Source organism: Neopsephotus bourkii, unplaced genomic scaffold, assembly GCF_033783945.1.
Source record: "Neopsephotus bourkii isolate Nb327-2 ecotype Australia unplaced genomic scaffold, CSIRO-AGI_Nbou_v1 NB_126, whole genome shotgun sequence".
Classification (NCBI taxonomy): Eukaryota; Metazoa; Chordata; class Aves; order Psittaciformes; family Psittacidae; genus Neopsephotus; species Neopsephotus bourkii.
In genome coordinates, this window is record NW_026900643.1 from 147,208 (window position 1) to 168,947 (window position 21,740).

Consider the following 21,740-nt stretch of genomic DNA (forward strand, 5'->3'; position numbering starts at 1 on the left):
TCCTTCCACCCACTCCTTTACTTGTTTTGTTGTAAACCAAATTCTTCAGAACAGAGGCTGCAAATTTATGAGGTTGCAGTGAAGACAAACAGGCGTTTCCCAGGCTTTGTTTAAAAAGCTATTAGGTTCATAATCCTGTTGATATTGGGAGGAAAAAAATATATCAGGACATGTGTAATATGTAAATTATATGTAAAGTGTAAGCATATAGTAAGTATTCATAATAATGGCATCTGCTGTTATTACTTTGGTCTTCAGCATATGTAATGTATTTCAGTATCAGTTTTATAAATATTTCCATTTTGTGTGCATCTTCATAAGGACTGCAGTGGAACTTGAAAAACAGAAGGAAGATCCTCAGTGTCAATATGAGCCCATTTGAGGGAGTGGTAATTCAAGGGAGGCTGGGACTGTTGTGAATTAAAGCTGTGAAAACACGTTGTGCTCTTCTATGGCCATTCTCCTAGCTGAAAGTCACTATGAGTAGAACAGGCAGGGACTTGCAGGGAGTCAAGAATTTGATTGAAATGTATGGGAAAGGAGTAAGAAATCCATTTTTATTCGTTTTCTGTGATAAGCCGGATTTTAGCACAGAAAGTTTTTGGATTGGAGTAGCTTTATCCTGACTGTGAATTGCTTGGTTAACTCTCCATTTTACACAGATGAAAATATTTGTTACATAAAATATGCAGTCTGCATGCATTTTGGAATGCCTCTTTCTTGTCTTTCCAAGACCACCATCATTCATGTAGGAGGAAGATTGATTAATGCGACTTTATTAAAGATGATCTACATCGACATTAAGGTAGCGTTACTGTGCAAGGGGTGTAACCTCAAAGCATTTTGCCTGTAATAAGAAAAAGCCCATGTTTCTTTAAACACTATGAACCACCATATCCTGTGGGGGTAAAAGTACCTGCTAGACCTGGCAAATCCTTTACTGCTGTAGTTAGATGGCTTTGCAGCGCCGTGACATTCAAGACTTACTGCTTAACTTTGGTTTAGGATGCTGTTAGCCTTTTGAGTAATTTCCATTTGATTTAGCCCTCACTTCCCTCATACCAATGTCATGGCTGCAATGATTGCTGCTACAATACCACCGAAATTGCTTTGTGTGTCAGCTGGAGGAGTCTGTGTCGAGCAGACCATCACAGCCTGCAAGTTCATGTTATGTAGCCCATTTCTTGTTGAATGGAGGCTGTATTGTTCCAGTGGTTGTCTCTGAGGTGCACTGCAGCATGCAGCCCATGTATTTGGAAAACCCTAGGAGCCCTCAGCAAAGCCAGGACTCCCATCCTCATTTCAGGTTTGCATGGTACAGTCTTGAAGCTTGCTCCAGCATTTTGAGAATGGCAATACAACAGTGTCCTGGGGAGTTTATTGCTGGGAATGTCAAATCTATGTTTTTGTGTATACTTAAATCACTTGCGGTTTGACTAATAAGCTGTTATATCCAAACTACTAAACCCATAGTGAAAATGTTATTTTATCTAGAACTTTGGAAAGAACAGTAAGAGAATAAGAAAGCAAAATGCTGATGCCAATTTGTTGGGTCACCTTAAGAAAGAAGAGATAAGGTTTTGACCTCCAGGGTCATCCTGAGCCATGCTGGCACAGATGCCTTCATGCCAGTGCAACTCTTGTTAGTCCACCAGTGCAAGAGGCAACCTCACGTAGGTGATACAGTGTAAAGATGGATGGGGTGGTGAACTAGTGCAGTTGTCCTTTGCTTTGGTGTTTTGGTCCTCACCTCAAGCTGTGTTACAGCTTTAAGGCTAAGAAGTTTTTTGAGATTTCATTTGCTTTCACCAGCAAGCAGCAGATGAGGAAGCATGATTCATCTTGACAGTACTTCACAAAATCCAGCTGCTGTCCTGCCTGGGAGTGGAACCTGACCCATGGCTGGTTTTATGTTCCCTTAGCTATTTAGAAGAGTCTTCTGTTCCTTGTCTGACAGGTCTGCAGTTCTGCAAAGGTTGGAACCTGAGCAAGGGCAGCAATGAGACAAAAAGTAAACAAACTATTGACCACCTAATCGGAAGCTGAGATGTGATAAGATTAAAAGACAATAAAGGGCATTGTTATCAGCTGTAGATGGCATTGGACAGGAAGGATGCCCAAGAGCAAGGTTCAAGAGGGCTAAATAAGTGTTAGGTAAACTTAATCCAGAGTTTATTTCTTTAAACTGTCCATGATCTTAATATTTATGGACTCTTTATTCTTATTGCTTATACCGTGTATGTTCTGATGAATGTATATAGCATTTGCTACATATACATTTACATGTATTATATTTTAGAAAGCTGTTTGCTTTATATTTTCCTTTCTTCTTGCCTGTTTTGTAAAATGCTCAGAATCTTGGAGGTCTGGACCCTTTGTTTAACATTTCTGGAAGCTGACTATCTACCTTCATCTCCATACGTGGATGTGTACAGATGTCAGTAGGTACTTGCTTGATACAAGTTATAGTTGAAGACTTTTTCCCCTCCTGTAATTCCGTTTTCTGATTCATGCAATACTCTTGCTTTTATACATTTCTGCCATTAAATTGCCTTGACCATTTTTGTGTTATCAAGAACTAAAATCCTTAGCTTCTGGCAATTGCACTGATCTTCAGTTTTTCTTAAATGAATAAGAAAGATCAGCTATACACTTGAGATTGTACCATCAGCTGCATGAGAGGTAGATTGAATAGTCTATTTGCTGGCTTACTTGCCAACTCAGAATTGAACTCTGAACAATGGGACATTACACCTTGTTTTCAAAATTCCTGGGAAAATTTAGCCTTTGAAAAAAGTGCTCCTAGACAAGTTGTCGCATGGGATTTCCTAAACCTAGAAAATCGTTTCAGCCTTGTTATTTAAGTGTTCCCTTTGCTTCATATGCTTTGTAATGAAAAGTGACAGCTGTTTTACATACTGGAAAATCTTGTATGACTGGGCTCAGTTCAATATCTGCAGGAGGAAATGAAGATTACACTACCCACACATTAATGATAAAGTTCCCATGGCTTTTTAATGACGTTTTCTTTAAATACAAAGACAGTGTTGGTGAACAAGATCACTACAGTAATCCTAATGATCATGATCAGATCATATTTGTATTAATATGACCTGTAATTCAGAAGTACTGCTTTGTAACAGCAATTAAAACATTCCATGAGTAGTTAAATGTTGTTTCTTACAGATCTTTTTTTTGCACTTAATGAATGTCAAACTGACAGTCAAGAGGACTGGTGTTAAACAATCTCCTGCAAATACTTGTCAATGAATAGTTTCATGTCAGATAGTTACCTCACAGTTGGCCACTTGAGTCTGACCTTTCCCTGCTTGTTGAGTTGTGTATCTGCATTTTTACTCAGTGTGCAATGGAAACACCATTTCCTTGCTCAGACTTCATGCATGGTTTCTGTCTGGTGTTAGATTTTCTTCATTTCACCCTCCTCCCCTCTTCTGCCTCCCTAGTTGCCTAGAAGAGCACTGTGAGTAAATACACTTTTCTGCTTTTGTTATGACTGCTTTGTTTCAACTACTGCCCTGGTCATACAGCTTTGCTCCTGAGGTGATGGGTACCCGAGAGATATCTGCTCTTGTGGTGAATCCCATGCTCTTGGGAAGTGCTCCAGCTTAGGTACCGCCTCCTTCAGTGAACTGAATCCTCTAACACTTCATTGAGATACTGAATGCAGAGTTAGTAAGGAGGTGAATCGCAGCATGGAGACATCTCCTTGCTTCATTGGCTTCTTTGAATCCCAGGATTTTGCCCAGTCCCCACTAAGTGCACTGTCCTCCACACAGTTTGCATGAATGTGACTGTAGAGGAACTGGTACGCACTTTGGGGTAAAAGTATTTTTGTGTAATAAAAACAGCAGTGTAGAGAACCAGGGACAGAAGAACATCATTCTTTGGCAAGTTTCTCATACAGTGTCATCCTGTTTCATTAGTGGTTCCTTGCTAAGAAGTTGGGGTTTTTTTGGACATACTTGGGGCAGTGTCCATTTTTTAGATGTGTTTAGAGCTTCAGAAATTTCTATGCCAGCCAGTTCACCAAACGTCTTTTAAATTATCTGGAAATACATTGTAAAAAAGTACTGAGTTGCTTATAGAGGACGGCATTAAAATATGGGCATTGCATAGAATAATTAGCATTGCAAGCAATCACTTAGTGCAGTTAAAAACATGTACTTACTTCTCTTCTTTACATTCTGCCTATGCATTTTTGTTGGTCATAAGGAATATCCTAGCTTTAAATTAAAAGGGAGGGGGGGAGGTTATTTTGCCACAACAGTCCATGGCTGACATCTTTGAATGGGCCAAGGGCTGAATTATATTGTGGATCACCTGTAGAAGTATGGCTTGTCCAGGTGAGAGGCAGGCAGCTGATGCCTTGTATTGGGCTGTATCTGCTTGGGCACTGTGTACATACAGCCTGTCGATGGTGGCTGTTGGAGCTTTGGTGGCTTGTGATCTAGATTTGCTCTAGGTTCAGTCACTGACCCACCAATGAAGACTGTTCTGTATTTTCTAAGCAGGACCATGCTGTAGCATGCTGGATTTGTGTGGGGATGAGGTGGCTTGCCAGCAGAGAAAGGCTGACTTTCTCCTTTCTCTTTACTTGTGGGTGGGAACTGCCAGAATTTCACCTTGATCTGTAGAATCAGCACTGAAGTAATACATTTACATGTGGGAACAGACTTGTTGACTGTACAAAACAGAGGAATCCGTATTTGTAGCTGTTGGGTAATGTTGTAATTGTCATTCTCTCTATGGACAGTTGATAGCAGATGAGATGAATAAGGGTTTTTTTAGCCACTGGTCCTGTCTTGCTGCAATATTCTGTGTCAGCAGGGACTTTTGGCTAACTAGCACACATTTATACACAAACAAGGAATGAAAAATACTTCAAGTGACTCTTTACTTCTGCAATATTAACACAAACCACTTGTTTACTGGCAGTAGCCCAGCTCGTGTGTTGGGTCAAAGAGTTAAGGGTGATATTGAATGCCTTGGAAAAAGCAACAAGATTATTATCTTAGAGATTTCAAAATCTTTAATACAAAAGAGAAACTGTTGCCTAATAAATTCCTAGGTCTGCTCTTTTTGAATTTCATTGAGCAACTCTGGGAGCTAGTAATAGCCCATGCACGTTTTAACAGATATTCAAAGTCTTTTCTTTCAGAGGAATGTTAAGCTTTATTTGGCGTAAGCTGAGAATCTGGGATATAGGCAGAGCCTAACATTGTTTTGTCTTGATAAAGGCTTTTCCTATTCTAAAGGACAACACATGAATTAAACTAACGATGACAGCTCATCCTCGGCTTTCATCGTGTGCAAAATGCATCTTTTCGCATTGGTATTTACAGCAGGCTGCTGCTTGCACCAGGTTTCTTCACATCTGCTCAGCTAACATAATTTGATGCTAATAAAGAATAATAAAGGGCAACAATTTCAGATCTGCTAACAGTAATAAGCGGTCCTGCCTTTAGAAGTGATAGGAACCTAGAACTTGTTTTCTTACTGATTTCTTACTTTCTTTCTGATACCACCAGCTCTGAATTACAATGTGGTACCTGCTGGGAAAGCTCATCTCCGGCTATTTGTTTCTTTTGTGGCAGAGTTTCTTTTTCCTCCTTCCTGTTTGCTGTTAAGCTCATAACTGGCCTCCGTTGGTATTCCAGCAAGCACAGTCTTGAGCAAACATTTCTGTGCCATCCCTCTTGTGCAGTGGCTTGCCCAGCATGAGGTGGTGGGGAGGGAAGCGGGAGAAGCAAGAGCAGGAGAGAGCTGGTAAAACCCTGTGTTTCGGTATCTTTCCCATGCTTTTGCTCCTTAAACACCCTGGAGTTCACAGTGGGAATTGTGTGTAACCTGTCACCACAGGGGCTTTTCCAGGAAGGTGTTCAGGTGTTTCTGGGTTTTACAGGCTGCTTGGATTGCCTGGCAGATGTGCCCAAGGATCCAGAGTCTGGAAACTTGCTGAATTTGTTCCTTTCCTAGCAGCATTATGTCACTGAGAGGCAGTAGGTAACAGACAAAATAGAATAATAGCTGTCTTTTTTCTTGGATATACAGAAAGCACCAATCAGACAGCTGGAGCCCCCAAACTGGCAGCCCTTTATCTGCATCCATCACAAAAGCTACACAGTGTGTGAATGTCTCTTATTGCTGTTGCTGCATGTAGAGCTGTTGATATATCAATTCTTACAAACAGTAGATTAGAAACTGTTAGCTTCAAATCTGTACTACCAGTAATTCCCATAGGCTGATTTCTGTCAGTGTGCACATCTTTGCAGATCATACATCCGAGATAAGATTTGAAAGATTTTCTTAATTTCAAACCCTTGAAAATATTACTCTGCTGAAGCATTATTATTATGTTGGTAAATATATAGCATTATACTTGCCAGGTGTCACTTTGTATGATTGACATAGTAAAAATACTAATGGGAAATAGATGTTTTGGACTATACACATAAGACGGTGTATGCTTTATCATTGTGCTGTCTCTGCAAATGAAACTGTTCCAGCAAGCAGAAGATTCTCAGGAATTTCTTTCTAAAAGGTACTTCTACAGAAGTATGTATACCAAGGTTGCTGTATGCTATTAAATATTCTTGTAAGAGACAACTGTCCCATGTGTAGAAGATCAAAATCTGTCCTGCGCACCAGGAATGAGATATAAAAGCAGAGGGGAAGCTGTGATTGAATTTCCTATTGGCCCTGGGAGAGAAAGCATTGCTCAATGTGTGGTATCTCTAACAGCTTCTCTTTGTAAACAGAGTGCTGACTGAAAGGTGTCTTTGCCTTTCACCACATTACAAGGCTTGTTGGGAGTTGATAAGCACTGCAAAATCAAGAAAAGAAAAATCCAGATGACCACAGAGCGACTGGTTAGAAAGCCAGAAGTAGTAACTTTATCCTGCAAGTTCCTCTGTCCATTTAATCCTGGTTAAATGGAAATAATGCCACTTATGTGTATTGGTAGTTTTATATTCCCACACAGCTTCTCTTTGGACCAGTGCTGATGTTGTAGAAAATGATTCATCAAAATATCAGGTAAATTTGGCACAGTTCACACATTATCTATTTGTAGACCCAAATTTAAAGTTTTCTCTCAATTTACATGATTTTGCTGCCTTAGAATAGGGAAATACAGACAAGAATTACTTGACAGACAAAATCTACTTTTCATTCTGCGCATGGCAGTAGATTTTATTCTTTTTTTAGTGAAAGAAATTTGCTACTGTAGAAGAGGCTGGTCCATCAAATCTTTAAATACGCTATTTAGAGGTTGCTCGTGTTCATGCTGCTGAAGTTAATCATGTGGTTTTTCACACTGCTTGTGGATGAGTTCTGAGAGATCACACTGTGCAGAGCTGCTAACACACGTATGCGCTCCTCTGCTCAAGATTGAGCAAGCAAATGGCTTTGTAATACAGCCCAAAGCTGCTATTTTGATCAAATACTATTAACAGTTATTTATGGTTTCCTCAGTGGCAGTTTATCACTGGGAGAAGAAGAGGGGATATTCTGGGAAAAATGCTGAGGAATGCAAGTTGTTCACAGCCTGCATGGGACAGGGTTTCATGGCAGACATCCAAACCATAACTTTAGTTCACTGAATATTTAGGAATGGTAAATGCCACAGGTGGGGAGTTAGAATGGCAAATATATATAAGTACATATTAATATAACTGTGAGTGAGCATGTGTTATAATATTAGAAATGAAAGCAGTATCATTTAAGCCTCACTTAAGAAGACATCTCAACAGCAATACCACGAACTCTGTTGGGCTTATATCGAAGACAGTTCTGACCCTGTAAGGCAGAACAGGATCATAGGATGGAGGACTGAGTATAAACTCTGAAATGTGCCGAAGAGGTATGGAAGAAACTGGTATACTTCCTTGAAGTCCCTGGGTTAAAGTTTATTCTGGATTACATGAAAAACTGCTGATTGTAGATAAACCTTTGGAATAGCTGCAAGGCCAGTGGTTGCCCTTTAGAATGAAGTGTTTTTGTGATGCTCTTAACATAATAATGTTAGTTAAAACAATGGAGTATATTGTGATTTGAGTTCTTTGCATGGCATAGTCTGTGAATAGTGACTAGCTAAGTTATCATTATGCTGTGCTGTTGATCTAATTCTGTCAGTTGAGGATGTGTATATGCTGGGATATGATCATTGACTTTGCATTGAGTGGTTCCTTGTTTATGACATAATTGGAAGTGGTAGGTTATAGAAATATGACCATTGTTAAATGCAGTGTAATTACAAATCACCGTTTTGACAGCACTGTGCTTACAACATGAACAAAAAGCTGTTGTGTGGCTAAAGAAAGCAGGGCACTATACAATCTGGTGTTTGGCTCAATGTAGTCAGAGTGTTTTGTGTGGTAGAGAAAAAGGATTTGGCCTGCAAAATATTCAAGTAAGGGTGAAGATCAGTTTCCTGGAAAAATTTTGATGGCTTCTACTAATCGTACATTCTTCACACTCCTTCCTGGAGCCAAGAAAATGACAAGGTTTTGAACTTAAGGTGCATCTTTTTTTGGTGTTGGAAATCTGTATTCTGCTATATCTTTTCACCCCAAATCTCTGTCATGTTTCATCATGCTGTTAAGACCTACACAAATGAGCAGTTCTAATGAATCTATCTGCAAAACCAGGGAATGCAGTACTGTATAAGAAACTCTTGCTGAGGCCCAGTCCCAGGCTGAGTTTTCAGGAAGGCTGTACTGCTGACAGGGTAGCTAAGGAGGCAGATGGCAGAGTCCATAATACTCTCCTTTGGCCTTTTCAATTTTTATTTTATTAGCGTATCTTGCTAATCTTGCAGAGGAACCTTCTGTGGAGATACAGAGCAGTATCTAAAAACCTCTTTTCCTGAGTCTGGAAATCTGCACCATGATGAGGACAGGACATCTTCCAAGATTGACATCCACACGTAAGCTTTCCATTTTTAGAGAAAAGGTAATTTTTTAAATCATCTAGCACTGGCACATATCCATGAACCTATGTGATTATACCCGTTTATATGGGCAGAAAATTCAGCTGTTGAATTTTGATTTGGAATTGAAACCATATGTAGTTTTGATAAGGGAGAGAGAGGATTTCCCTGTTGCCCACTGCAGGGCTGCTGTGGGAGATGTGCCTGCCTGCACAGGGTCACTCCTTTACCAGCACAGCAGGGAGGGCCAGGCAGAGTTGCACAGAAAGCTGTGGAGTGGCTCTAGGACAACTCCTGAGGACAGTCATCTTGAGGCAGTCCTTGGAGATAGAAGACTAAGAGGCAGTCTTTCCACACTGGTATCTCTCCCTGTTCTGGGGAATGGGCAGGGGAGAGGAGAGTTGATTAGAAGTAACCTGGCCTACATGGGTAGAAATGAAATAGTAGAAGTAGAGTGTCTTTCACCAGCAAGCAGTCAACTGGGTCACATGTCCACATATCCCTCACGGTCCTTAGGGTCCAGGAGTAGTGCTCTACCGTTGAATGAAAGGGTCTGTTTGGTTCATTTCTATTAGTAGATACAGGATAATATATCTGAGCCCTGTGATACTAAACTTTGTGTTGCCATGTATTCAGTACTGGATAACTGTTGCTTATCTGCACTCCTCTGCAGTCAGCACACATCCTGAAGAGCTCGTATTTTGGTCTCACCTGAAACAAGAGGAAACCTGAAGACCTTTCGTTCCTGTGTGCTTGGTTCAAAGACTTCTTGTGATGCTGGGCAAGTGAAAAAAGATGTGAAAGAATCTATTTCTTTCAGTGCTGCTCATATTAATAGGCTTTGCTCTTCATGCTTGTATTGTAATTCTGATTTAACAACATTTATCAGTAGAAGATCACTGCAGGGTCTTTAATGATTATAGTTGTTCAAGCTGATAGTCTGGGACTATTAAATAAGCTCCAATTACTTCCCATTTATTTGTGTTGTTTTTTCCCTTCAAGTAACAAAATGTAATCTTGAAGTTCATTATTATTCTTTTCATTGTGTTCATCTAAATAGATTTTCTACCTAATTAAGGGTGAATATGTTTGTGCTAAACTGACCATATTTTACAAGGATGTTTTCATTTGTGTGTGAGGGCGTCTTTGCTTTCTTCCATCCATATTTTAATTACGTTTAATTTCTATAGCTGCCAGAGATCCTATTGTGTGTCTCAGCAATTCACCCTGGGCTGCTAAAGATTGTTTAGATTGGAGTTGGAATAGGCCTCCAGATGAATTTAGTTGGAAACTTGTTAATAACAAGTCACCAGGAAGCAATTTAAAGTGTTTACTACCGCTTTGAAAGATGTAAAGTGTGTATTGGCTCAATTTGGGATGAAAGAAATCGAGATGAAAGCAGAGGGATTTGGTTCAGATTAGCCATGTTATTTTTGATGGGGTGGGTCACTAAGAGGGGAAGGTGTAAAAAAAAAAGAAATATGAACAGGTTTGCTGGTGAATGTGTGCTCAGTGTGGGTATCGTATCCGTATTCTGAACATTCAAATGACTGTATTTATTTAGCGTTAGCTACTTATATATGATCTCTGTGGGGCACCTGTGTCAAGGTTTTATAGTTTGGTAAAATTAAAATCACAACATCGCTTTTCATTTCAGTATTAAAAAAACCCACCAGGAAAGATGATCATGTTGCTGTGCCGGGTTTGACCTTACCCACATCCCGTGCCATGCCCCAGAAGATGTCATTGTGCAAGCCCATGGCCCAGCCCTGTGTGGAAATAGACACTGTGCTGTGCTGTTCCATGTCCTGGGTGAAGCCTTCTTGGCACAGAGTGAGAATAGGACCAGGAGCCCTACGCCTGTTGAAGGGTTGTGGGGCATTAGTATCTGCAGCTACTCTGTGGAATGGCAGGTCTTTTCAAATGCTGTTAGAGGGTCGTGTTCAAGTACCACAAAATAATAGTCATTAATGTAAAAAGTCACTAAAATTACCTTTCCTGTGAGAAAGGGCTGACTTTTTAAGGCACTTCATGTCTGAACTCTTTGTCGGAAGTATTTTAAGATGCACCTTCTCTTGGGAAGAAGCTGTAGGAAAATGAACCTCTGGGGTTTTCCTGAGCTTCCTGAGAAGGTGCGTTTTGCACTGTCAGGCCAGCCCTCCTTCATCTCTTTCCTAGTTTTGTGGTGAATTCTGTTTAAAGATGTGGTTAAGATGAAATGAATCCAGGAGGCTTAATAACTCTGGTAAATGTTCCAGGACAGTTGCTCAAAGTGAATGGTCTTTTTGAGGGTTTGTTTGCCTGGGAGTGTTGTCATGCAAGGGTGGGTTCCCTTGCTTGCACCAAGGCAGAGCTCATTGCACTGCAAAGCAGAGTGGAAGCCACTGAAATCTCTTTGCATGCATGTATATATATATATCTTTAGGCAGAAAAGCCTGCCTGAACTCAGTGTTTGTGTTACTGTTGGTGAGTTTGACTGGGAGGGACCTTTGCCAAGAGAAAGAGGGGTTGTGTGCATTCATCTGGAGTCTGTTAATGAGATCAAGCATAGAATCATTTAGGTTGGAAAAGACCTTTAAAATCATCAGGTCCAACCATTAACCCAGAGCTGCTAATCATTGAAAGGGAACAATATATGTCAAGTGGGGGCAGTTACTGGTTATAAATCAAGTTCTGTTACAGAGTGGATAAATCTGACTAGCCTGTGGTGTCAGTCCTCCTGTGTAGTACAAATCTTCCTGAGAAGCTTAAATTAGCAGAAAACAAAGTTGTCAGTTTTGGCAATGCAATGGATATGTGCTTTCACAGCTCCCTCTAGCAGTGTTCCAAACTGTTTAATAACCAGATGAACATTTTAAATTCCTGTTAATACAATATGGCTCTTCATACAGTTACTGTGCTAAGCCAGAGCAAATGTGAAAATCTGTCTGGAGTTTTGAGGGGTGCAATATTGTTTTACTCCCTAATCTAAATCACTCTGACAGCAAGTAACAGAAAAATTCTTTGAGGAAAACAGCCAAAATTTTGAAGCTGTTTTCCTTTTGTTTCAAACCAGAACATCTTTCCTTAATGTACAAATGTTATGTATGCAAAAAGGGAAAAAAGCAACATGAATGATCTTTTAATGATGATGTTGTTAGTGTTTTGGAGCCCACTGCTGAAGTTGATGTGAAGGAAAAACAAAAAACATTGGTAACATTTTTGGAAAGGAAGGGAAAAACAATCCTCCAGTCACTTACCAATGCAGATGTTCCAGTGCAGGGTCCCCTGTGGCTGTGCACTTTGTGGTGGTCCATCTGCTACTTTGCAGCCTTGAATGCAAGCATAACGATAGTTTGGGGCTAGCAGTGCCTGTGAGTATTTGTTAGCAATGAATCCTGAAGTATCAGAACCCCCCTTTTAACCCAAATGTTTGCTTATTCTTACAGTCTTTTTACCTAACAGAAAGGACTGTATTTGGAAAAATTGCATCTTTCATCCTTACGAGCTTGCAAGTTCAAAGTCAATAAAGTTGTTTTCACCATTTGTGTCTTCTTTAACGTCAGGCATATTTGTGAGAAATACAGAACTTGTATTTCTCACAAAATGTTTCTCACAAGTCTTCAGCCACTGACGATTAGAAGTGCAACATACTTACTACAGCAAAATGGAAAAACATATGGAAAAACTTAACTCTGTTAACATCTGGTGTCTTTTCTCCATCTGCTCTCTTTGGCCGTGCTTTTGTTCAAACCTGCCAAAAGTACTAGTTTTTCAAGGGTCTCATGATACATCACCCATGTCTTCCATTGAGGTTCACAATTCCTTGTTCATTTGGTGGTGCAGCTGGATGTCTGCATCCCTGTGGCTGCACAGCAACTTCAAGCAGAGCAGTGGTTGTTCTGTAGTTTAAAAGATGTACCAGGCAACAGTAGGGTGAGCGCTGTAGCTGAAATTGGTTTTGTACCCCCAGGGCCCTACCCTGGCTGGGAAGACACCTTCTTTTATCCAGTGGCCTTCTGAGCCATTGAAATGAGCATCTGAAGGATGTCAAAGTCTGTGCTGTTGAGCACAGGAGGTGATGCCTGCTCTTATGCTCAGCCTCTGGATCATGGTGGCTGCAGCACGCAGGTGAGGTGCCTGAAGCTCCCACAGAGCCAGCAAGGTGTCAGCCCCACACGGGTTTGCTTGGTCCAGCAGGGGGAAGAGAGGAGCTTACCTGTTTTCCTGCCTGGCTTAGCAGTTCTTTGCTGTGACTTCTTTTTTTTTTCCCAATTATTATTATTTATTTATTGTCGCTCTGATGGTGACCATCCTGCTATGCGCATGTAGCGGAAGGGTGAGCATTTGGACAATTCCGGGTAAAAGCCCTGTAGTTTTGCTTTCCAGTGGTGGAGAAAGATGGTTTTTCTTGGACTCTTGCAGAAAAGGAGAATGGAGTGAAGCTGCTTCCCATGATGGCCTCAAGAATTGGCAGTGGGGCTGAACTTGCGGTGCTCCCTAGTTTGGCAGCCTGCAGCTGCCCATGGGACTGTTGCTCTGAAGAAGTTTCTTTGGCCATGTGCCCAGGGAGACGGGTGCTCAGCTGTTTCAGAAACATGGGGTGAAATCGGATTTTGGAGCCCACTGGAGCATGAGGAGTATTTATTTCTGCTCTTGTTCTGAAGACCATAGGATAAGGTTTGTAGTTCTGCTGGGTGGAAAGGTTTTGATTTCAACTAAGAAACAGCCCTCAAATATGCAAAGGTTAAAGCAAGGAGGAAGGGGGCGAATAATTCAGGAGCAGCCCTTGCTTGTAGAGATGTCATCCTCTGCCTCCTCTGGCAATGAAAAGGTATCATTATTGAATAATTAACAAGCATTTCAAAATAATATGTCACAGAGCTGTAATTAATATTGAGCAGAAACTTGTTTTAATTATCTTCTCACAGTGCTGTTAAATTCTTCTTGGTCACAGGACAGGGAAAATAGATGGTCCTGTAAAAACTGACCAGGTCTCCATTGAGGCTTTGACAAATGATGCGGATTTTGAAGCTGTCCATGAGCTGTGAGCTAGCTGGTTTGGATCCTGCAGTGGCACAGCTCACCCCAGCAAAGTACAAGTGTTTGCACCAGCTCTGGGCGCTCATTTTGTCTCAGACGTGTGAACCGGCGAGGCTGCCCAGTGAGTGCATATTTTCATGTGAGATCAATGATTGTTCGGTATTTTATTATGCGACAGGAGAGAAAAAATATATATATTTTTTCTTTTTATAGTACAGAGGTTTAGTTTATACCTGACCCTCAAGACCAGCATGTCCAGTGCTTTGTATTTAGGGAAAGTCTGTTTTGTTGTTGCTCAGCGTGTGCGTATGTATATTCCTGGTTTGGTTTGCTGTGTCTTTAAGGTACTGAGCTTTGCCAGGGGAAGAACTTGAGAATATGTTCTCAGTACTAAAGACAGAAAAACTGTGCGTGCTTGGGAGAAAATCAGTTGTGTCAGATAAACTGAAACTGTGAACATTTGTCATTCAGGGCTTGATTGCACATAGTTCATCCATCTGTGTAGTATTTATAGGAGTTCCTTGATACAGAAATCACACAATGAATAACTTTTCCTGAGAAGGCAGCATTTTCTTATTGTTGGGAGTAAATGTTCTTCAGGATGCAATGAACACCTTTTGCAGATAAATGCGAGCTCTTGTTGTGTGCCCTTGTGAACTGATGAGGGTTTTCCTTAGCTTGCTTCACAGAGCTCTACAGAAGGAGCCATCTAGCAACACTGTATTTCTGCAGGTGAGTAGCAGTAATGCTGGAGTAGTGCTGTGGGCAATTCCCCTGTGGTTTGGAGTCTTGACTTGGATCCTTCAGCCATGCAGGGTCTTGTGTACCCTTGCTGTCTGCAGAGCTGCTGTGCATTGGGGCACTGATGTTTGTGTCTCTGCTGATCAATGCGCACCTTAGGTTATCTCTCTGAAAGGAGGTTTGAAATTGGTCTGGTGTTGGCTTTTTGAATTTTGCAGAAACAGTGATACTGCCTAATCCTGGCTGTTGGTGGAGACACCCTTCCAGGGTCAGTCTGAAACTATGTGAGTTGGTTCCTAATGGATTTGTAGTGTATTCTAGCCTTACAGTGGGATAGCCCACAGGGAGCATGATAATTTGTTGGAGTTATCCCTCATTTCCCTTGGTCAGTAATACAGCCATAGTCTTTCACTGTAGATAGAATTGCAGATATACCGAAGAACATATATTTTGTGTGACAGGTAAAACACACTGCAGGTGGAGTTTGGAGAAAACAAACTCGTGTTCAACAAGGAGCAGAACTTGGAGCAGAATTCAAACTCTCATTGCATGCATGGCTCCAAGCTTAAAATGTTATTTTTGCATTAACGTTATACTATTATTTTTAGCATCAATGACCATCAGTATGTAATTGCCAATGATCTCATGCACGCTCCTGGGTACAGACTGTTCCTTCCCAGTTTGGGAGTATTTGCTTGTTGTTGCTGAATTACAGCTTGTTCACATGCAGAAGAGAACCCACAGTCATTAAAACTCTCCTTGCCAGGGCTCTCACCATTGAGTACTCAGCAGCTAACCTCTCCATGAGGTGGAGTTAGGACAGAGAATTTCTGTTTGTGGAAATCCTCCTTAGACCTGTGTTCCGTGTCCGGCCACGGCATCATGCTTGATCTTTGAACTGCAGTGCTACAAGTGATGAAAACCTTCCCAAGGGTTCCTTTATAATGACTGTGAACTGTGTTGGCTTTCCAAATGTGGGAAAAAAATTACTTTGACCCAATCCTGTGCTTCTCTGTGAGAGTGGAATGACTGTCATTGGTGTTGGGAACAGTAGGTCAGTACTGGGCTACAGACATGACTCCCCTGGCTGCACAATTTTTGCTATTAGTCCCCAAAGGGAGACTCAGTGTCACTCTGGGGTTGCTACAGAGTCATGTGTGGAATGATGCAGAAAGGGAATGTTTTCCCAGGACTGTACTGGAACCACAATAGGAATACATGCTCTTGGGTAGCATGTGTTGAGTTTGACGCCTGTAATAGTAACTTTGATGGGGTAGCCTCTCAAATGAATTGTCTTTGGACAGAGCCTCTTCTGATCGGTGTTTGTTCTAGGGAGAATTACTCTATTGCAAAGACTAAAATGGTCTTTTCCTTAACAACATTCTTGTGCCTTCTGTGGATGACATTAAATCTACACAGCAGTGTTAGGTGTGGGTTTGAAAATACAGCTTTCATCTTAGACTGTGGATGCATACAGGCTATATTAATAGACTCTCTGCTTCTAATTTGGTCTGAGTATAACCTTCCATTTTTTCAGTGTGTTTAGTGTGATTTTCAAGCATGAAGAGAGATAGAGGTGTTACTAACCGATAACTAGACAAGAGGTGGAAAAGATGATGATTGAAATAGTGAACCAGCTGGTGTATGCCCCATGGACTGTCAGAACCAGGAATGCTGGTTTCAAGACCATCTTTCTATAGGATGACTTTGTTCTTGCACGCATGTCTTAGAAGATATCTATGGCAAATGTAGTCTGCAGTTAATCCAGCACTGCAAAAATGAAATATTGCAGCGCAAGTAAATCCCATTCTCCTGAAGCAAGCTGAAAACCAGATGTGCTTCTTTCGTTTGTACCCCTGAACTTCACAAGTGAACACAATTTATTGTCAGCAGCTGCTGCTGTTTTAAACTCAGAGTGCTGAGCTTCATTTCCCCTGCTCTGCAGCCGTATGTGTTCTGCTGTCACGTATGGAGCCTCTCTTGAAATCGTTGTGCTGTATAAATCTCACTTGTCTTTGGTGAAAGTTACTGTGAGAGAGAAATGCAGATTAAAGGTGTATGGAGATTTCTGGTTTGATGGTATTTAACACCTGCATCAACAGGTATTGGGGTGGTGTGAAGCTGGTTTTGACTGTCCAGCTATGGTATTTGTTACATGTCATTGTTTTGCAGTGTGTATCTATAGCTCTTGTTTGGTACAGTTGTTCTACAACTGTGTTTTATTTTTAGTCCTTGCTTCTCCCAACGAGAAGTCTCTGCTGACACTGGCTGTCCTCTGTGGTGTTCGCTGTCCCTGTGGGCAGGGAAGAGTTACACCCAAACTAAGTTTTGTGTCTGCCTTTGAATCATTTAAAATTCATTTGTCTGTTCATATTCCAGCATGTAGACTTGGAAATGCATTTCCCAGAGGGGGGCAAAGCTCTTGAAGGAGGAAAACAGTTTAAAGAGGTGAACCATACACCATTAAATCTGCTGTTTACTTTGCATTTTCCTCCTGAGGTTTCATCACAGCTCTGCAGGTCATCAGGAATGCTCTGCTTAAACACCCGTAGCTGCTCCTCTTGTCCTGTGATTGCTGTGTAGCCTGATCAGACACTCATGGGCACAGGAAGGGTAATATGGAGAGTGAAGGTCCCAGCTGAAACATCACATAAGTTTCATGTCAGATGTCATTTGAAACACAAAGGGGCCTGGATCTCATGCTGACACCTTTGAGAGGTTTGGATGTGGCAGGAGGAGAGAGTGTAGGGCAGGGCTGTGCCTGTCACTCTGGTTCCAGCCAGTCTCTCGTTTGTGGGTAGTAAGAATTATGACAAAAAACCACCAACAGTGAAATGTCCTCTCCCTTCCTGCCCCCTTCATCAATGTGCCATTTGCTGTACAGATTAGGATTAATTTTTTTTAGTTTAAGACAAAAATAATGTAGCAACAGTCAGGCTGTGGGAGGGAATGTTGCCAGGATACACAGAAATATCCTATTGCAGCATCGCCTTTAGAGACCCTGGAAAGACTTCAATGAAGAAGACAATTATCTTTTTTCCTCAACATTGCAGCTAGGTATTTTGGCTCTAAGTTACAGCGTGGTGGAACACTCCTGTTACTAATAAGAAGTGTTTTAAACTGTATTAGCAATGAAATAAAGCAAGTGAAAATACACAGGTGGCATCACTAGGCTGAGGCTTTAGAGTTGGCTGAACAACAAAGGGAATATGATAGCTGTCAAACATCTGAAGTCTCAGAGCAGTGGCACCGCAATGGAGATGTTTTGGGTATGATGTTCGTAAGTTTTACAATTGTCTTGCTTTATTTGCAGTTTGCTGCTGGGTTTGGAGTCCTTTTTTGAAGATACATTGGAGATACAGACTAAGTGAAGGGAGCTGGGCTCTGAAAAGAATTGGTTTTGGGGTTTTTGTTTCATCATTCATGGGAATGAGGGCTGTCTTGAAACTATGTTTTGTTTTCTCTTTGGTGTCCAAAGAAAAGCACCGAAACTGATGAAGGGTCTAGAGCACAGGTGTTACAAGGAGTGGCTGAGGGAACTGGGTTTTTTTTTAGCCTGGGGAAGAAGGCTTGGGGAAGACCTGATTGGTTTCTACAACTACCTGAAAAGGAGGATGGAGAGAGAGGGGTATCTGTCACTTCTCCCAGGTCACAAGTCACAGGACAAGAGGAAATGCCCTCAGGTTGTGCTGTGGAGGTTTAGATTGGTTATTATGAAAAATTTCTTCACTGGAAAGATTGTCAAGCATTGGAACAGGCTGCCCAGGGAGGTGGTGGGGTCACCATCCCTGGAGGTATTTAGAAGGTGTACAGCTGTGGCACTTAAGGAGATGGTGGACTTGGCAGTGCAGGATTAACAGTTGAACTTGATGACCTTAAAGGTCTTTTCCAACCTAAACAATCCTGTGATTCTATAAAAAAATTCTATTGTTTGTGCTCCTTAAAAAAAAAAAAGCACAGAAAAAAGAATTTGATTTCATGTGTAGCCTTAAAAATTAGATAGATATGTTCTCCCCAAACATATTTTGATTGAAAACATTTGGGTTTTGTTTTGTATGTTGTTTGTCTTTGTTTAGAACAACTCTCCATGACTCCATGTCTGGCAGCTAAAGCTACTTGTGAGCTGGAGATACTCATGGAGAGAATCACTTCAGTTGCTCACAGAGCCACATCTTCTAATGAATCTTACTGCTGAGCTGCAGAGGTCAAAGTGAGACCGACTCCTTGCGTGGCCTTGGATAAGCCATTATCTCCCTCTCCTTCTTCTGTTAAATAGTTCCTCCCAGAAGAGGTGTGATACATAATTAGCTCATGCTGCTAAAATGTTTTGAATACAATGGTGGTTCATAGGAATGGCTCCCATCAATCATCCTTAGCAGATGCTGTCCTTTACCAGCCTCCTGATTTTTGGTTAGGCCTTTCACGAGTGGACAGAAAACAGGACAGACTGAAAAAGTCTATCAGATGTTTTAGTAACAATTCCCCATTGATTTAATCTGCTACTGATCACTTTATATTTCATGTTCCATGAGTCTAAAAATTGTGCCCCACTAGCCTGAGGGCTGGTTTGTGTGGTTGGAGCAAAGATAGCTTTGCCTTACCCAACCTTTGCTATCAAACAGGCTTCCATTTGATAATATTATACACATATAAGTGCCTTTCAGTTTTGTTCTAGTCTGACATCTTTTCTAAAGCAGATTTATATGTTCCCTGTTGTCTTTCAGATGCCTGAGATAATCTTCCTTTTTCTTTGGTGTTGTAAACTTGCTCTGCTGCTGATGAGACAGGACCAGTTCCCATGATGATAGGTGGAGGCAGGGATGAAATTGTGAAGCAAAGCATTATTCTGCATCAGAAAAATATTTTACATCTATTCCTTTTCCTTTATATGATACTTTTGAAGTGTTGCAATGTTATGGTCTGTGTACTTGCCAAATGCTGACATATGGGCCTGGCTCTGACCCTCCATGAAGCCTGGGTGTCTGTAGCTGCTTATCCTCTCGCATGGGGCTCGTTGCTGCCACAGCTTCCCACTTGTGGCAAGGCTGCAGTGCAATTCCTGGGAAACACTTCTCCAGAGTTTTATTATGTAGAAACTCTAAACTTGGTTTGTAGCAGTTATTTTACTGAAAGAAAGCTCAGGCTATAAAGTCATGTGATGCTTTCTGCAGAGGAATTGGGGCAGTTCCTGGGATACCAAACTGCGAAAGGAAGCATTGTAGGACCTGCTCTTGCTGCATTGGAATCTGTGTCAGTTTTGCCATTGATTTTTAATAGTGTCAGATTGAAGTCTCTGGTTAGTAATTGATCACAAACCTGTGTAAAACCTCCCTGCTCCATCTGGGATGGGGGTTGGATCCTGGCTTGGTGATGGAGGGATGCAGGTGGTAGTGGTCTGCATAGCTCAGAGGCCTCTTGGCTCTATCTTTCTGTTACAGATCCTAACTTGGGGATTTCCTGCAGTATGTTGGATTGTAATTTATATTTTCATGCTTGTATTGTATGGAGTGTGTCTATATTTAGTAAGACAAGTATAATTTTTCTCCCCATTTATAGGATGGATATTTTTCCCACCGACCGAAAGAGAAAATGCGAACAGACAGCAATAATGAAAATTCAGTCCCAAAGGACTTTGAAAATATTGATAACAGTAACTTTGCTCCCAGGACTCAGAGGCAAAAACACCAGTCTGAGCTGGTGAAAAAACCCCTTAGCAAGCAAAAGGAGCACTTGAGAAAAAAACTGGAAGAGGAGAAGATGAAGAAGAACTTGCTGCTGGGGAAGAACTCCAATGAGGTGGTGCAGTTCACTGATGACCTGGTCAAAACCAGCAACAGCAGCAACAGCAACAATTTGAAGGCAATTCACAGGTCTTCCAGACACCACCATGTAAAAAAAAAAGGAAACAGCTCCCCTGAACTGACATATGACCAACCACCAAAGTGTGAGGTGACGGGCAAAGAGGCAATCTCAGCCATGTCCCGCTCTAAAACTAAGCAGTGTCGGCAGGAGATCGCAGAGGTGTATTGCCAGCACAAGCACGGGAAGCTGATGCCGGAGAAGGTGACACGGTTTTGTAAGCTGGAGGGTAAGTTGGTAGATGGTGAAGGAGAAATAACGTGGTATCTCAGGGGAAGGGTTCAATGTAATTGAAATGGCCTTCTGATGACAAAAATGGCTTTATTGCAGGAATGTGTAATGTACTCAGCCTGTGAAAATGAGGAGGGGCTTGAGGATGTTTTCACTGGAGAGTTTTATGGATGTCACAAGATCCTTGGTAGATTTTGTACAGAATTTGTTTCACTTTCACCACAATGTGACCAAGGTATTCAGCTGCTATTCTGTTCCTTTTAAATCTGCAGAGACAGAGACGTGTAGTTGAAATCTTCTTGCTCTCTACGGGACTGCATGCTTTTTGGGGATCAGGGAACAGCCATGGTGAATTTGCTAGCCAACAGATGAGTGGCATTGCTGTTATAGCCATGTGGCCATTTTTCTGCCACGGTGGAGTTTTAGCTAATAATCAGGACTGCAAAGAATTTGGATAACCCATATAATTATCAGAAATGTAATATTAAAAATCTCCAAAAGCATGGGAAAAAAATCCAATATTGTGGATTACTTCTACTTTTAGTGTTCTTCAGTCAGCAAAATAACTTTCAGAATCTGTGGTAGAGAATCAGGTACCTCTGCTAGCCTAAGCCGAGCTTTGATTTGTTGCTTTTGATTTCTCCATGCAGTCAGATACATGAGGTATCTTTTGGCTTGCTGTCGGTTTGCATGTGTGAGCTGACCTTCTGCTTTTCAAGGAGTGCTTCATGTGCCACCATTCATTCAACTGTAAACTTCCCATACAGCAGTTCAAAGTTCCTATCCTGTAACTGGCACTTCAGTCCATACTTGTAAGGATATGCCAGTTTCTCTGACTGAGCTTTCACAAACAAGATGATAGCTTTCTTTAAGATGGTGCAGCAAACATGGTGATCCATGGGCATGAGGGGATCTTTAGTTTCTTTCATGAGGAATA

General features: G+C 41.4%; 1 protein-coding gene across 5 annotated transcripts in view; it reads left to right on the forward strand.

The window, feature by feature from the left end:
* The window catches only part of XYLT1 (xylosyltransferase 1), a 192,780-nt gene that overhangs the window by 79,377 nt on the left and 91,663 nt on the right, over positions 1-21,740 (forward strand). For 3 of the 5 annotated variants that reach the window (XM_061366907.1, XM_061366917.1, XM_061366937.1), the window contains one exon: positions 20,270-20,801. In XM_061366907.1, the coding sequence (XP_061222891.1) occupies positions 20,270-20,801 (532 nt within the window). Of the gene's footprint in view, positions 1-17,820; positions 17,983-18,836; positions 19,005-20,269; positions 20,802-21,740 lie in introns of those variants that run through there. The other 2 variants (XM_061366927.1, XM_061366946.1) reach the window with 2 other exon arrangements.